The 17,977-nt window shown below is 28.6% G+C and overlaps 1 protein-coding gene across 1 annotated transcript in view; it reads left to right on the top strand.

Moving 5' to 3' along the window:
- The window catches only part of LOC135923645 (inositol polyphosphate 5-phosphatase OCRL-like), a 35,887-nt gene extending 18,555 nt beyond the window's left edge, over window positions 1–17,332 (top strand). The window contains exons 12-22 of the mRNA XM_065458509.1: window positions 3,761–3,905; window positions 4,594–4,704; window positions 4,790–4,858; window positions 5,167–5,275; window positions 6,147–6,271; window positions 8,227–8,340; window positions 8,593–8,787; window positions 13,477–13,561; window positions 14,637–15,004; window positions 16,207–16,318; window positions 16,909–17,332. Of these exons, the coding sequence (XP_065314581.1) occupies window positions 3,761–3,905; window positions 4,594–4,704; window positions 4,790–4,858; window positions 5,167–5,275; window positions 6,147–6,271; window positions 8,227–8,340; window positions 8,593–8,787; window positions 13,477–13,561; window positions 14,637–15,004; window positions 16,207–16,318; window positions 16,909–17,081 (1,606 nt within the window). The 3' untranslated portion in view covers window positions 17,082–17,332. The remainder of the gene's footprint in view (window positions 1–3,760; window positions 3,906–4,593; window positions 4,705–4,789; window positions 4,859–5,166; window positions 5,276–6,146; window positions 6,272–8,226; window positions 8,341–8,592; window positions 8,788–13,476; window positions 13,562–14,636; window positions 15,005–16,206; window positions 16,319–16,908) is intronic.
- Window positions 17,333–17,977: the final 645 nt, after the last annotated feature.

Raw genomic sequence — 17,977 nt, 5'->3', positions numbered from 1 at the left:
TCATTCAGAAAGCGTTCGTCAGTGATGCTTAATGTATAATGGTCAGATGGCGAGCGAACCCCAATGCTACCTAATTAGCTCAACAGTTTCTTACTTAAATTTAAAATAGTATAGGTTGCCAAAGCAACCCTATTAAAAAATCTGCCCCATAAACGTTAAACGTTTTGGATATTTATTATTAGTTTTTAGATTAAGTTTTGAATACTTTAGTTTATAAATGTAATGATATAAAAACATATTTATAGTATGTTTATAGTTGTTAATTTATAATTTATTTTAAAATAGTCATTACATTTATAGGGAAAGAAGTAAAAATTAAATATGAAAATATTTGTTTATTTATTATAAAGTTTTTATAATACTAATAAAGTGGTAATAGGAAAAAAAACCCCTGGAAAAAAAAACCCCGGAAAAAAAATCCCCGGAAAATAAACCCCCAGGAAAAAAAACCCCCGGAAAATAAAACCCCCAGGAAATAAAACCCCCGGAAAAAAGTTTTAAAATGTATTTTTAATCAAAAGAATAAAAATTGTTTATCAATTAAAAACGCTATAATTGGTATTTATTTATAAAATTAAACAATAATAATTTGGATCTTTATGCTGTATATAAAGACAAAAAAAAATTTTTAATTTACAAAAATATTTTATTCATATTCTCTTTTAAATGCCGAGCAATACTTTTTTCAACATTCGATAATCAAGACCCGGTTCTTGATACAGCTCATAATCATCCATCAAATATTGATGGACTAGTAGCAATGAAATCCATTGCTAACATGAAGAAGCGATGTGCAGACTCTTTGGCAAAACCTCTTCAAATTTATGCAGAGGAAATTGTAAAATTAGACCAAAGAGTTCAATCGCATATGTTATCAGAAGATTCTATAAAAAGAACTCTAAGGAATCACAAAGCAATGCAACACCCTTCAAATCTTGAGAATTTGGAAGACCTAGTTATTGAAGGTATTAGTTTAAATATAATTATATTTTCATAAAAATTTAAATATTATAGGTGATTGGGCAAATTGTGGCTCCCAGAACTCAAAACGATTTTTATTATTTGATAATGGCCCACAAGCTGAAGAACGCATAATAATGTTCGCAACAGATGATTCCTTGAATCTAATATTTAATAGGACAGAGTGGTATATACAGGACCTATGAAACTAAGTTTTTTTTGTGGCATGATGGACGGCTTAGCATTTCCGTTATGTGATATGGGCAATGCAATGACATTCCTGAGATCGGTTACTCCGAGCAATGGTAAGGATATTCTTGATTATTTCGATAAAAATTATGTCAATGGAGTATCAAGGGAGGTCATAAGAAGCAATTCTCAATCCCAAACACGTCGAATTGAGCCTCGATTTCCTCCAGAAACCTGGAACGTGAATCAGAGCACTCTTTCAGATGAAGAACGAACAAATAATCAATGCGAAGGTTGGAATCATCGTTTTTCTAATCTGGTTGGGAATAAACACCCATCAATCTGGGTACTCAAAAATGAAATGCGAGGTGGCTGCCGATGAAACCAAACTTGAAAGATGGCGCATAGGTAGTTGTACATCGAAAACAAAATCGCAGAGTTCTAACAACCAGATTCGGCTAAAGAAACTTTGCGAAGAATACCGTGATGGGGTGCGAAGCCTTCCAGATTTTATAAGAGCGATTTCCTTCAATATTCGATGTCAACCCATATAATTATTATTATAAATTATAAAATTTGTATATACATAATCATGATTTACCAATAAAATAAAAATTTCTTATTTTGTCAAATTTAGTCTATTTAATATCATATTTAAAGATCGTATTTTTACTATAGCAAATTTTTTTTACAATACATAGTTATTTTACTGAGGCATTTTTTCCCAGTACCAATTCAAACATCATTTCTTATTTAAGCATTTTTTTATGAAGGGTAGGCCAAATAAAAATATGCCTATATTATTAGGTCTTAATTAAATTCTATAAAAATGAAAAAAAATTCTGGGGGTTTTTTTCCTGGGGGTTTATTTTCCGGGGGTTTTTTTCCGGGGTTTTTTTTCCAGGGGTTTTTTTCCGGGATTCTAATAAAGTTTATAAATTTTGCTTCCTTCAGGAGTTTCAAATTTAATGATATAAATATATCCGCTAGATGACGCAATATTTTAGATTTTTTTAAAGAATATTTAAAATGAATTTTTAATTAAGATATGACATAAATGGTGTTTATAATATATTTGAAAAAATTTCTGATTTGAAAAGATAAAAAAACATTTTTAATTTATTTTTCTACCAAAAATAAGGATAATAATTTAAATAGCTAATTTCGTATTGGTCGCATTATCAGTAAGCGCAGCAATTTTGACAGATTCATAGATCGCATGATTTTAAACAATAAATTTTTCGATATGAAAATAATCAGTTTGTATTTATTCATTTGTGAAATATAGGCATATCTGGTAATACAAAAATTTACCACAGAATCACACCAAAATTTGTTTCTCTGGTCATAAGAAATCACCATGTATTCCAGATTAAAAGTATAGGCTGTTATTGTGGTCTTTATATATTCATATAAGAATTTAGCATAGATGTTGAAATTTTATGAAAGCAAATGATTGGAAATGCCCACGGCAAAAAGCTAATACAAAATCCTTGAAAATTTTATTCTTTCCTCTTAGATGGGATATTTTTAGTATACATCTAACGTGCAAAATAATGCTTGACATCTGTGATCTGATTTATCATGAGATCAGCGAGCGTCGCAAAATGTGTAATTTTTAGACAATTATGAGAAAGGGGGAGAAAAAAAAGTTAACTGGTGTAAGGGTGACTTTATTAGATGATTATGAGAGTAAAAGGAATTTACTGGCATAACGGTGCTTATAACCTTAATGTTAAAATTATGATATATTTATCTTCTTGAGCATTTATAATTGCTATCGTGACACACAGTTAATATTATCTTTAGGTCTACTGTAACTTGAGGGGAAATAAATACGTTTTGAACAAAATGTGGACTCATAAACTCAAATATTTTATTTTTCTCCTACATAAAAAGTTACTTGATTAATAACAGGGTTTTCAATTCTTAATATAAAAAAATTAAATTTTTATTTTTTCTACCTCCCCTAAAATGTCTTCTAAATTTAAACAGTATTCCATCTTGAATTTTATTAGTTTGTAAATCGGGTGATCTATTTTTTTTCTTTCAGAATTTTAGGAGCGGATATTTATTAAACATTAATTTTAATATATCTTTATGGTCCTTTAACCCTAACCTCATCCAAATGGTGGTTTCAGAAAAATATTGGTCGCCGGAAGATCGAACAAAACTAAAAACAATATATCGTGAATATGGCTCAATAGCTACCTACTTACCTAATTTTGATTATGGTCCGACTCAGGGAAATTGCCATTACATTGCAACAGCTGATTTATATAAATTTATATTCGTCTATTTATAATTACATAACCTGTCAGATTTGACAGGTTAGATTGAATTTCATTAAAAACCATTTTTATTAACATATCTTAACCCTAAAATCTCTCAAACTTTTAATTAACCTTAACCTATATCTCTAATCTTGATTCCTAATCCTACTCCTTACTTCAGTTTAATTTTAAATATCTCATCCAATTAAAAAAACTTCCTTCAGTTGAAATTCCTTGAGTTGAATTATTATCCCAAATTTTACATCAACTATTATTTTATAAAAGTTAATAAAGATTTTAAAAAAAGAAGTAATGTTCAACTTTTAAACTCAAAAAAGCGAAAAGGCTAGAGTACCATCATGGTGCGATAGAATTCTCTGGAAATCGGCTAGCTCCGAAAAAGTCAACCTCCTACTTTATAGAAGTCATCTCGCTTTGCGTTTAAGCGATCATAAACCCGTTAGCGCTCTATTCAATACTAAAGTTTAATTTTTTTTTCACGGAGCTTGCATTTTTAAAAGAATTTTAAAAAAAATATATCGGAAAATATTAAATTATAATGTCGCTTTTAGAAATCATAAACTATAAGGAGTAAAGTGCTGTTTGGGATGAATTGTAAATTGCGTAATTTATAAACCTGAGATACAAGAATTTTAATAATAAAAATAACTATCCTAAAGTTTTCTTAAGGAGACATGTAATTATATTTGTGCCTATAAAAAAGATACGATGTATAAGTACTTATTATTTCCTCTCGTTCATCTTATTTAAAAAAGTTTAATAATGCAAGTGTCTAAAATAATGAATAATATTGAATGGACCATGGCCTAAATTTAAAATAGGATTCAATTGGAATGTATTCTTAAATTTAAAATTGAAATAAATTTTTGATAGGTTAAATTTCTATAATAAAAATTAATAATATATAATTTAAAATGATAGTATAATTAGAATCATATCAAAATATTCGTCGGTATAAAAGTTTATAATTAAGCTTCTACATAGCCAGTCATCCTTAAAAAATAACTATAAACTGCCAATCGTAACCTAGAGTAATTAAAGAAAATTTTAGCGCTAACTTAAATTGTCTATAGCACTGTCCCCATCATCGATATCGACTCTTGACATTATACTGCAAAATCACTTTAAAAAAATCTAATAATTTTATTAGGTTCACGTTATTGACCAAAATAAATTCAAAAAAGCTTACGAATTCGCTATGAAAAATATCGACCGTATCGAGAATGATTATTTGCCACAAGCCAGTGTCGATAAATTGGAAGTAAAGTTCTATTTTTTTGTGATATATGTGCAATTTAAGGAAAATATTGGAAATTTTCATAATTGTATTATTTTTAAATATTTAGATTAATTTTGGAAACGTCTATTTTATGGAGCACATAATCAAAAAGGTTACACTGACCAATATAGGACAAGTAATTAATGTTTATATTTTTATATTTCGAGCATAATTGCACGAGACTGTATATTTTTTATCTCTAAATTAGTCCTGATTTTTTTTTATCTCTAAATTAGTTCTGATTTTGACATAGTTTACAATCAAAAAATGGCAGAGGCATATATATACAGAAGGAGGGTCAAAAAGGCATTTGACCCTTTAAACTTAGAAATGGGATTTTATTATTTGAATATTATGTGATATATTATTTCTACCCCTTCATGGCAGGAAATTGGCAATTGGTTTGTAGGTTAATTTATATGTCTTTATATATTTATATGGTAGGTTCCTATACAATTTCAATTTATCAAAAAGCCGGGCTTCAAAAGCTATTGCAAATCTTGGCTCTGTATTAAACCCTTCAAATATCTCGGTTCTAATTTCGTCCAACCCGGTAATTTTTTTATTATAAATTTTAAAAATCCCTCATTCATCCATCCTATACTTATATGTATAATTTGGTATGTAGGAAAAATTTTCTAGTTTTAATAAATTAATTTTATATAAAATAGAATAAAAAATTTTTTGGCTTGTTTATCATTAGATTGATTTGTTTTGAGAATCGATCTCTATGTATATGGCCTTATTTTTCATAGGATGATTAAAAAAATTGGGGTAGAAAATAAACCCCTAATTTTTTTATTTAATAAAAGAGTTAGTGTAAATTCGAGATTTAATGGAAATCAATAGCAATTTAAATTTAAAAAAAAAATAAATGTTGTCAAGATCTTAACTTATTTAATGCTCTAAAAGATTTATTATTATTATAATAGTCAAATAATAATTGATCCTACAAATTATGTTGATAAAATGGTTAAGCTTCTCAGCCATACTTATATTGATCACTATGTCTATGAGTTATCCTTTTTTTTTGAAAAGATCGTGATCGGATTCGATTTTTTTAAAAGGATCCATTAACAAGTTTGTAGGCAAAATATCTGACTAGAAATCTGTCGTTCAGATCTCCTTTATTTTTAATCATGTTTTCATTTTTTTAAGAAATTGTTACTTATTTTCTTTTTCAAAATTTTAACGAATCAGAATAAAATATTTAGATATCAAAAAAAATTCATAATCCCAGTTTACACTTATAATTCGATTTAAAATAGATAAGGCTAGTAATACTACAATTAAAACGAATTTGGCATTATAATATGTATTAGTCTTGTCAGTCATCACTTCACTGAAATTTTAAATAGAACAATTTTTATAACATATTACATAAGATATAATTTTTTATATATTTTAATATACAAATATGAAAGGTGAAAATTGTATTATCGAATTGAGTTGCTACGTGAACAAATCTCATGCTCCTTTACTGAACTCAGGGGCCGATAGAATGGAAGACATACTTATATTACATTTAGAGCACGGAAAAGATTTTTTTATATCCTTTTTTAAGCTATTAATATTTTATCTATATATATACATATACGCACACACACGTACGCAAGGTTTCACATTCAAAAGATATAGGATATAAAGGGGTGTGTCATTCTTAAAATAAATTTATATCACTTCACTTAGGTTTTAATTCCATTTTTCGTTCTAGTTACGTGGTTTCACATTCAAAAGATATAGGATATAAAGGGGTGTGTCATTCTTAAAATAAATTTATATCACTTCACTTAGCTTTTAATTCCATTTTTCGTTCTAGTTACGTTGCATTTATTGCAAAGGCTCGCAGGCCCTGAATTGCCTTTAAAATGGTTATGCTAGTGCGCACAAATTGAACGTTTCAAACGTAAATAATGCATTTCAAATAGTAACGTAAATTGTTCAAATTATCTCTTGGCCTTAGAAACAATGAATAAATACGCAAAACTTTGAATATTTTTTTTTTCGTTCATTTTGTACGTTGTCTACGATCATTTCTAATAGATCTCTGTTTTTTTCGTATAAATGCTGACAAAACCTTGTTATCCAGAGAAGAATAATGGGGGAGGGGTGCACTAAAAATCCCTTCCTAGTTGTTTAATATTAGGTAAATTAAATTTAACATTATACAAAATGTAAAAATAATAACTTTTAAAATGGAATATTTAGAAACTAATGAAATAAAAAAAAGCAGACGGTAATATAATTTACAATAACCAACTCTTTTTTTTATAACTTAGGTCTCATTTTTAGTAAACTCTTTATATTCAAGCGTTGCGTTATTTAACGCTCTCTAATTCATAACGTTAATAATTTTTGAAATATACGTCGCAACTTATGTTTTTCAAATTTTATCCATAGCATTATCATCATAAAGCTCTATATTTATAAATTATACTATCTATTTGCTTGATTTTGTAAATAACGCAGAGCTTAATCATAAGGTGTTTACTATAAATGAAGCCTTAGTTAAAATTTTGAATCAACAATACTAATAAAAAGACAACCTCAATTTAAACAAAGGATGCGTTACTTTTTTTATATATACAAAAATACGACAAAACGCAAACCCTCAATTTGAGCGCACTTTAATGCCCATGCCGAAAAATTAATTTTCAAAACCCGGGCCGATTATTTTTTAATAAAAGAAATTTAATTATATCAATGAATTTTTTGGGATCATATTATAAATGAACCGTTTAAACTCACATTTTCAATTTCCGTTTTGAAATTTTTAAAATAAAGAATATAAAATCTAGCCGGGTCCAATTATATAAATTAATCAGGTGGAAAATCTTAAAATGGAGTGTTTTATATTTTATTTACTGCTTACATTTTCCACTTCCCTTTAAAGTATTTTTAAATACACATCAAAATTTTAAAAATTCCGGGCCGTTCCAAGCTTAAGAACGAATATTTTTTTAAAATTCAGGTCAAACTAATAATTTTGAACCCCTTGCAGGTTTCTTATATTTATATTTATTGAAAAAATAAATTATATAAAATTTAATTTAATTTTTTAACTTTATTAAATAAGAAATTAATTTTTTTATACGAAGTATCTTGTGCTCTTATTTATCAAACGATGCAATTAATAAAGATACTTATAATTGTAAATAAAGTACATTTTTTGACAAATAATATATATCTAGATCATTTCTTTTGTTAAGAACCTACCAAACTCTGTCACTGGCCCATGATGATATGGTGCTGTATTAATTAGCTTACCTCCCTCTATTTTAATACTTTAAAATAGTGAGAATAGCCTTATTTTAGAATTATCTATGCTTTTACATCTGCACGATTATTATTCCCAAATTAAAAATGATTACTGGATTAAAAAAAATACTTTAGAATTTTTATTTACACCTTAACTCTAATACTTTAAAATTTCAAAAAAAAAACGAATAATTCCTTCATAAAATGATGGCCATATTCGCATTACCTCCTTTAAAAAATCTTCACTTATCCATATTAGGCAACTACGTTAAAAGTTGTTTCGGAGCCTCATTAGAAGAATTAATCGAAAAGGGAGTTCACCCATATCGAAAAGCTATCGAAAAGCCTTTGATCGATTTGGTTAATTTTACATTTTTTATTTTTTAAAAAAAGTCATATTTTAAAAATTTTTTTAGCAAAAATAATCAATTTGTTATACGCTTTTAATAAATCCTTATAATTATCTCATGATAACTATATATTTGATAGCTGAAATGATATTATTTTTAAAAATATTATTAGTCAGAATATTTGGATATTAAGCAATATTTACCTTAAAATAAATTATCCGTAATATAATTTATCTACCATATACTAAAATAAAATAAATAGTTTGACGACGGCTCAAAAAAACACGATCTCACTACAGATATCGATTCGGGTTCAGCCTTTTTGCTAAAACTGAGCAACGAGGCCAAAAAAAATGTCAAAAACTTAATATCATTCTCGTTGATAGACTTGAATTGTCATGTTTCTGTTGAAATATGGATCTTGGTATCTCAAATATTGGAGAAAGGCCTTAACGAAGTGATGACTTTTTTATATAAATTTGTAAAGATTGTATAAAAATATTGAGATTAAAGTTAAGCGCTTTAAAAAGGCTAATTTGTACCCATTTAAACATGAACAAAATCCTTAATTATCTTGTTAAATGTTTCTATTTAGCCGATTAAAAAAGCGAATGAATATTTTTAACAAAACCACCCTTAATCTTTCTTTATATAAACTAGAGTTGGGGTTTTGACTGGTCAAATATGATCACATTTTAAAGATAATTCATAAATTATATCATTTCGTGTTTTTTTCATCTTCTTCTCCGTTTAATGGCGATTTCCAGGTTTACCCAGATTGGCCAGTTTCCTCTCCGATTTTTCTTTTCTATTTTTTAACGGTCCTGAACATCAATATTTCTAAGATTCATTTTTCTCATATCCATTTCTATCATCTTTATCCACTTCATCTTGGGCCTTCCTCTAGGTCTTGATCCTCCTACTTACATCAAGATGTATCTCTTTACCCAGTGATGTTTTGTCTTACGCTTCATATGCCCAAGCCATCTTAGTGTGTTTCTTTGCATTACCACTCCATCACTTCTAGTCCCATTCTTGCTTGCAATTCCTTGCTAGTTTTTCTCTCTCAAAGATACCCCACACATCCATCTAACATTCTCATCTCTGTTCTTTCAATTTGGCTTCGTGGGCCGCTTTCATTACCCATGTTTCGCCGCCATAAGTTAAACAACTCCTCACACAGCTTACGTAAACTTTAGCATCAGAGAGAAGTTTTTATTTGTTAGAATAGACGACATCTCTCTAGACTTCTTCCATGCGTGTCTTACCCTTGCAACAACATTATATCACCCAGTTAGCAAAACTTTTCCACTTTCCACAGGGTTAACCCCTTGCCAATATCTAAACTACTATTTTCTATGTTATCAGTCTTATGTACCCCTTTTATGCACCTTCTACCAATAAAGGTCATTCTTGCTAACATCAGAATTCCTTTTTTTCTCGCTACATCCTTTATGCACCCGTTTATGGCATCAGGTGCGTTTTTTAATAGGAAATGGGCAGTATAAAAACTTTGGTAGGTATTTAACATTTTTGGCAAGAATTTCATTGACTTGGACAGTATTTAAAATAAATGGGCAGTTTAGTTAATTTAAATTTCGGTTAAGTAAGTTTTTATTGACTTCTAAAAGTTATTAAACTTTTTGTAGTTGTGAATTTAAGATATTGGAATGCTTTGTCTAAACTGCAAATAGAATAAATATAATTTATTTTCTGCAAAATGTTTAAAAAACACTTATATACTCTTCTAATTAAGATTTTCTTATAAGACAATCCATTAAAATTAAAGTACTGGATATATTTAATAATAAATTAATATGAATTAATAATTTTATTTAATAATTGTTATTTAAAATCTTTTAATTATATTATATTCAAAAATTAGAAAATCAAATCGATAAATTTCACAATATTTTATTTAGCGACCCCTTTTCCACATACACCACAAGGCCAATTGCTAGATTCCTCCATCTTTACATTATCCCCACCACCATTCATCACCTTTATCTTTACTGCATTCACTTTCAGGCCCTTTGCTTCCATAGGCATCTTCTATGTCTATCTATTAATTTTATCCTCAATTCTTCCTCACTGTTTGCCATTAATTCAAAGTCATCTGCTTATAATAGCTCGCAAGGAATTCCTTTACGTATCTCCCTAGCCACCACCTCAATTGCTAAGATAGATAATAATGGACACAGCACGGATCCTTGATGAAGTTCTAGATTCATTTCACAGCTTTCATTATCTCCATCATTCGTCCGTACCTCAGTTTATGCTCTCACTTACATTGTCATCACTACCATTCTTTTAAACCTGATTTTCTTCTTAAGGCTCATCTAGTAACCTCTCGCGGCACCCTGTCAAATGTCGTCTCCAAATCAACAATAGCATAATGCAGTTTACTTTGCAAGATATTTCTCCTGTATTTGTCTCACTACAAAAATTGCATCTGTCATGCCTTTCCCCGGTGTAAAACCAAACTGAATTTCAATTTTCGTTTGTTCCCTTATCCATTTCTCTAACACCCTCTCAAATACTTTCATAGCATGTTCCAAGAGTTCAATAGCTCTATAAAACCCGCAATCTAAAGGATTACCTTTCCCTTTGTATACTGGAAATACTTTTTCGCTTAATTCTGTGACAATTAGATTGGCTAAATTCATTAACCATTCAATCCCTAAGTCATCAGAATCTTTAAACATTTCTGATACCACTCTCGTTAAACCCACTGCTTTTCCTTTTTTAATGCTCTCTTAATTTCGTCTTTGACAAATTTATACCCTAGATCTTTTACCTTTGCACAACTAACATGATTATCCTATTTATTCTCTTCGTTCAAAACTCATTCTATTTAGATCTTCCAGGTGTTCTTTACTACTACTATTAATCACCATTTTTCAAACATTTAAGTACCACATCTTGCCTCTTTTTTGCCATTTGCTTAGCCATCCGGACCACATTTCCTATCCCTTCCGCTCATTCCATTTCTTTGCAAACTCCTGCCTTTGTTCTTCATGCGATTTCACTATTAATTTCTTGGCATTTCTTTTCGCCACCTTGTAGATATCGTCATCACAATTATCTTTACTATTATACCATTTTTTGAAAGTCCACAGCACAGAGTTGTTAAACGCTACTTTTAAAAGTAGCGCGCTACCGCTATTGCTATTTGTCAAAAAAAGGAGCTCGCTATTAGCTACTTTTTATAAAAAAAATTTACAAACTGTTATTGTATAGTAAATATATTTAAATCAACATTTATAAATATTAAAATATAGTTAGTTTTGATTATAAAAAAATTTATGTAATAAAAACAAATATTTATTTGTTGCATTTTAATAATAAAATCATTTCAATATTATCATCCCCAAGTCTAGAGCGACGATCAGAAAGTATAAGTTTTGCCTTATTAAATAATCTCTCGACACTAGCACTTGAGGTTAAGGGCATATTTAATCTTATATAAATATTTTTAATATAAGATAGATTATCAATAATTTTATTTGTAAGTACATCGTATGTTTGGCATCCTATTATCATTTTGAGGGCTAATGCCACAGATCTTCTTTTTAAAGTTCTAGGGTCTGGCCAATGGCCTGTGATTCCCCAAAAGCTCAAAAATATTTAATCAAATCAATTTATAAATATAAATAAGTTTTTACCTTCTGTTATGTGTTCAACTATCTCCCGTGGTACATAATATATGATATCTCTGATAACTCTACTATTAGAGCATCTTTCATCATTTTAAAGTTATCTGCTATTTTATTTATTAGTGTCTGGCTGCATAAAATTGTTGTACCAAGGGGATAGAGTTTTAACCATCATGGTGATGGATTATCAACTAAGGACATTGGCTGAAATAAATTATAAAATCAACAATAACTTAATCAGCCAATTTCTGAGAAATATTGTCATTTGCATTATTAATTAATTTGGTTTGAATTGAATTAGTCTTTTTGGATGTAGAGTCGCCTATACCAAAATTATTTAGATAAAACTCATGAAGAGTCTTATAAAATAAATATTATATGTAAAAATGACAATTTGCCTATGGGAAATTTGTATTATAGCTATTAAGAACATTTTCTTCCCTGGTATCTTCCATTTCATTAATATCATTGTCTGAATCACTTTCAACGATTTGGATATCCATAGGCGATGACATTTTAAATTATAAACACGTGATTTCGGTTTATAATACAAATGAAATATAAATAAATTAAATAATAAATCATAAAAATTATGATTAATTATGATATTATATGTAAATTTTCATGTTTACACTTACCTTCATTATATTTTTAAAAAAAAAGTAGCGCGCTTAAAAATTAAATAATTACAAAAAAAGCCGCTATTAGCTATAGCTACCAAAAAAATTAGCACGTTACTTTAACAACTCTGCCACAGCTTTCGCTACCTCCGGCTCCGGATTCAACCACCATGTATCTTTATGTCTGGGGGCACTTTTATTTAACCACATACCTTCTTAGCTGTCCTCACCCAGACTTTCTTCATGGCTTCCCACTTGTCATTTACGCCGGATGCTTGTGCCGCCTCCGCCTCTCTTATCGCCAGTCATTTTGAATTGACATCTAGCCCTCCCCTCCTTCAATTTCCACATCCTTGGCACAAACTTTCTACATATGATCCTGGCGCCTTTAAAAGTGAGATCTCCTATAACTAGTCAGTGCTGATCAATACATTTCTCCTCGTATCATTTTCACATTTTTTACTATGCTCCTATCTCTTTTTACTAACAAATAATCCACCGCACTTCGCACTACCCGACTTCTAAATCACCTTCTCTGATTCTTTCTTAAACATTGTATTACAAACATTCATATCCATAGTATTACCAGTTCAAAATTCTCTCCCAATCCTGATTTCATGTAATCCTCACATAACCCTCACTACTCTCTCCCACGCCATTCATATCACCAGCCAAGATAATCCCCTCTTCAATTTTTGTCCAAGGGCTCCAAATATTTTAGGGACGGCACTGAATTGTTAAATTAAAAAGAGAAACATATAAAACTTCTTTTCAGGATTGTTATATTATAAAAGAACTAATTTTTTCTATTAATATTTGACTCCTTAATAAATTTATATTTTTATATACATGTTTACATTTTATATTTAGCCCGAGCTCTTCCAAAAACCTGGTCTGATGAAAGAAATTTGCGTCATTAGGGATTCATTAGATTTAGGAACCCCAGCTATTAAAAGTTTCTTAAAAAAAAATTCTTTCAAATTTATATATATATTTAATTATAAAAAATTAATTCGATTTTATACTTGTCATAACTCATAATGGGATATGGAATCTCTTAGAATTCGGAATCTCAAATTTCCACGTTTTTTTCTAAAATATGTTAAAAAACCATGAGGATTTAGAATTATTTTAAACACAGCTTGTTACCTCTCATTCACAGATAGCGCGAATTCGGGTGAATTATAAACCAAAATTTTGTATTCTTTGCCGCGAATTCGCGCTAACTATGAATGAGGAGTTAGACATCACTCGTTAATTGTTATTGATTTAAACGAAAATCATTAAAAAAAATAATATAATCTTCAAATCTTTGAATGAATAAATCTGATAATTATTTTTTTTTTAAATATTTATTTTAACAATTATTTAAAGTCAGATTGAAAATTTTGCCGAAATTTATGAATTTATCTTGAGATAATAAAAATAATATCTATTTGAGGTTGTGGTATGGACTATTAACTTGATTCATCTTATTTAATAATTTTTAAAACCTGGCGATGGACTATGAACCCGAAAATGGTTCAGAAATTTTAAACTTTCGCCGAAATTTTGTTAACAGGAACTTAAACCTATTTTCCTAAAAGGACCAGCCTCACTCGGGGGGACGCATAGGGGCTCAAATCCCTTAAAAATTTATAAAGCCCCTGAGTTTTGATTTTTCTTAAAAAATACCTTTACAAATGGGTCATTTTATAATGTTAACTGGAAAAAGGTCATTTTGGAAATGTTAGTAAAAAAAATAGAAATTTAAAAAAATAATTTGACCCGGAGATTGTAAAGGCTAGTGACGCCTTTGGGCCTGAATCCGCCCCGGGTTCGAGGGGTGGTTTATATCTGTTCCAGTTTGGTCTGTGGTATCAAAATGTCGAACCAGAACTTTTTTAAAGGTCTAAACCCTAATTTGGATTCACAACCTTGCTTGGCGATAATAATTACGATAGTATATTAATGCACGATAATTCCATGATTAACATAAAATAACGTTTTATTTACAAGCATTAATATCTGAAATGTATATTTTTTGTAAGAATGTAGCGTTCATTCTGTATGCGACGCCCTCATAATATTTCTCGAATCTCTCAAAAGTCCCATTTTCCCTATCGGTCTTTACGACACCTTATTTCTTTCGATTATCCAAACACCAAGTCATAATTCCTCACCAACTAATAAATCTTCAACAAATAATTCCTCATTAACTAGTAGTAAACCTTTGCCAAATAATCTGTCAAACAAGTCAAATCTCGGACTTCATTTGCACTTACGCCATCACCATCATAGACATACATCTAAAAACGATGGATCGTTTGATAACAAGGTTAACGCGAGCGGGCACATTAGTGTCAGTAGCAACAGGATGAATAGGGAACATTTGAGTGATATACCCATGGCGGGAGAGGTGATTACCTTTTAATAACTTAACCCTCGCAATAGAAATAAATAATAAATCTGTAATTTTTTACATTGATCGTTTTGCAATTAAAATCTTTCCTTAAATATTAGATATATCCAGTTTTGTTAAAAAAATATTTTCACATTTAAAAATACCCTTAAATCCCTTTTAAAAAAAAGGTAAGATATAGATGTTACGATACAATTTTTTAAAAATTATAATTGTTGAATTTCAGAATTTGTGACGCATTATAGTTGTTTCTAAAAGTTTTTTTTTGATTATTTCATTCCTTAATTTTTATGAGATCATAACCAATACCAACCAATTTTATCATCAAATTATATTTTATCATTTTAATAAAATAGGATTCTCAACTATTGAAATTGTTAAAGTCCTTTGTAACCCTTACCAAATCTTCTAGACAAGTTTATATAAGGTTTCACTTTTCGTCAAAATCCTATATATCTTGAATTTAGGTTTACTGAAATATTGGTTTCAATGGAAAACACGATAATCATTTCATTATCTTAGAATTGTTCTTTTTATTATTTTAAAATAAATATTGTAAATTGGCCAAGGAAATTCAATATTTGAACCTTCTGATGTTGTGTTTCTTACTCATTTAAATCAGATTATAGTATAAAATCTTAAAAAAATAATATATAATTACCATCCATCGCATAGAGTTTGTGCCTGTCTTGCTTATTTTAAGTGTAAATAAAAAAAACCCGGAGAAATATTTAACAAATTTAAATACAAAAAAAGGGATCAAATAATTTTAATTAAAAACCGTAAAATAAAATTGCACATGTGAAATGTATCGATTATTATATATCGACACAGATACTTTTTATAAAAATAATATGGAATACAAGTTTAGCATATAATTATATAAATATTTTACCGACTTTGGATTCCATTGTTTGTTTGCACTCTTTTTTGGAACCTTATTTCTTCCTTCTTTTTTCTAATGGTGAAACCGCTTGGATTGTTTGTTGGATATTTTAAATATCAATTTAAATATATCCTAGACTTATCTGGATAGAACGACTATGGATAAAATAGCTAAGGGATGTTATTTATTGTGTTGCTTTTGTTTATTTATAATATAGGTCAAAGGATTTTAAGGTTACATTTTTACGAGAACTTATTGATACAAATTTTAAATTTTTTCTATCTTATAATTTTTTTAAATGTTTGTTTTTTAGATTCTGGATAAAATGCCTATCATAAATCGGGATACGTGCAAATTCATTTTAGCCTTCCTACAATGTCTTTTAGATTTTTCGGCATACAACGGAGTCAATTATGATCTCCTTAGTAAATATATCATTTTTCATTAATTTTTATTAAGCATACCCATTTTGTTTGTATGTATTATGTGTTATACGAAATATGGGAGATTTTAAAGTTTGCTAAGTTCATTTTGATAAATATAATGTATCTATAAACAGAATAAAATGTATCTAAATAAAATGGCCAACCATTTTTATCGATTATATATTAGATAATTCGTTGCTTCATTGAAAATATAGTTTAAAAACTTAAATTTTATACAAATTAATGATCGTACTTCCCGAACCAGTCTTTTAAACTACTTTGTCCGTCCTGCCCGTAAATACTTTTTACCCGGCCCGTAGCCAGTTTCGATAAATTTTTTTTAAAGAAAAATCATATAATATTTTTAAATTATACATCGATTTTATTTAACACCAGAGTTTAGATCTCGGAACCGGATAGAATCAAAAACCGTAGCCAAACATTTTAAAATATATAGGAACCGGTTATAACAAAAGTACAATATATTTGTATATTGTCCAAATGTTGCTGATTTATTTTAAACTTCATTACATTTTATAAATGACGCCCGCAATTTTGCTGACAAATAACTAATAAATATTTTTTTTAAGGTTCAATATTCAGTAGAGTCCTCATTAGAAACGAAGCGACTTTAGCTCTCAGCCCATCCTCAAAATCGGTTTCTCGGAACATTAAAACAATAAAAGAAATGTCCATTCAAGATCAATACGTGTTAGATAAAAAACGCAAGGCATTTTTCACAGAACTCTTAATGAATACATGAAATTTTTATAAATTTCATCTATATTATTTAAAAACGTCACATTTTATTAGAGAAAATATAATATATAAAATTATTACGTGTTTAATATACATACAGTATAATAAAGGAAACATAAAATATTTTTTATTTAGTATTATGCTTGCCTCTTTTAGGAGACTACAAGATTCTAGTTAAAATTTCATTAAATGTTTGACTTGTAATAAATTTTGATAAATTGTGTTTATATTTTATTTATTGTGTTAAAATAAACTTACCAAATTATTATAATATTTGTTTCTTTATATATTTATGATGTAATTTGTGATATTTAAATGATTGAGGATTTAATAAAATAATCAAACGACGTACGTCTTATATAATATAACCTAAACACATTATCATTCATAACAACGGTTTGTAAATAATGTTCTATGCCGAAATCAATATTTTAACGAAAACTGAGGAGGAAGGTCTAGAAATGTAAAAAATAAAGCTTTATATAGGATAACATATTGATTCAGACTTAAATTAATGTCGAACGACAGTATAGGATTCCGGAGCTTGCCATTCAATTGTTTTTCTACAAAAATATTGATATTAGGTTTTTTTTGAAATATGATTATAAAACTTGACGGATTCCATGGAACATTTATACTGTAAGAGGCATCATCCTTATTCTTTACAACTTTAGCCAGATTGTTTTCTAAATAAAAAATAATTTTTAGATATTAATGGCACTTGTCAAGTTGCCTCCCACCATTCTTTGTTAAGAAAAACCCTGGAGCTAATTCCTTTAATTGTGATTTAATTTTAGTGCATTATTGAAAAATTTAGTTGGCAGGAAGGAATATCTTATAATAAGAATATTAATTTGTTATGTATCATTTCGAACATTACATTAAATTTTACATTTTTAA

Source organism: Gordionus sp. m RMFG-2023, chromosome 2, assembly GCF_954871325.1.
Source record: "Gordionus sp. m RMFG-2023 chromosome 2, tfGorSpeb1-WG-v2, whole genome shotgun sequence".
NCBI classification, from domain to species: Eukaryota; Metazoa; Nematomorpha; class Gordioida; order Chordodea; family Parachordodidae; genus Gordionus; species Gordionus sp. m RMFG-2023.
Note: the sequence above shows the minus strand (reverse complement) of the source record. Positions and strands in the feature narration are given on the sequence as shown.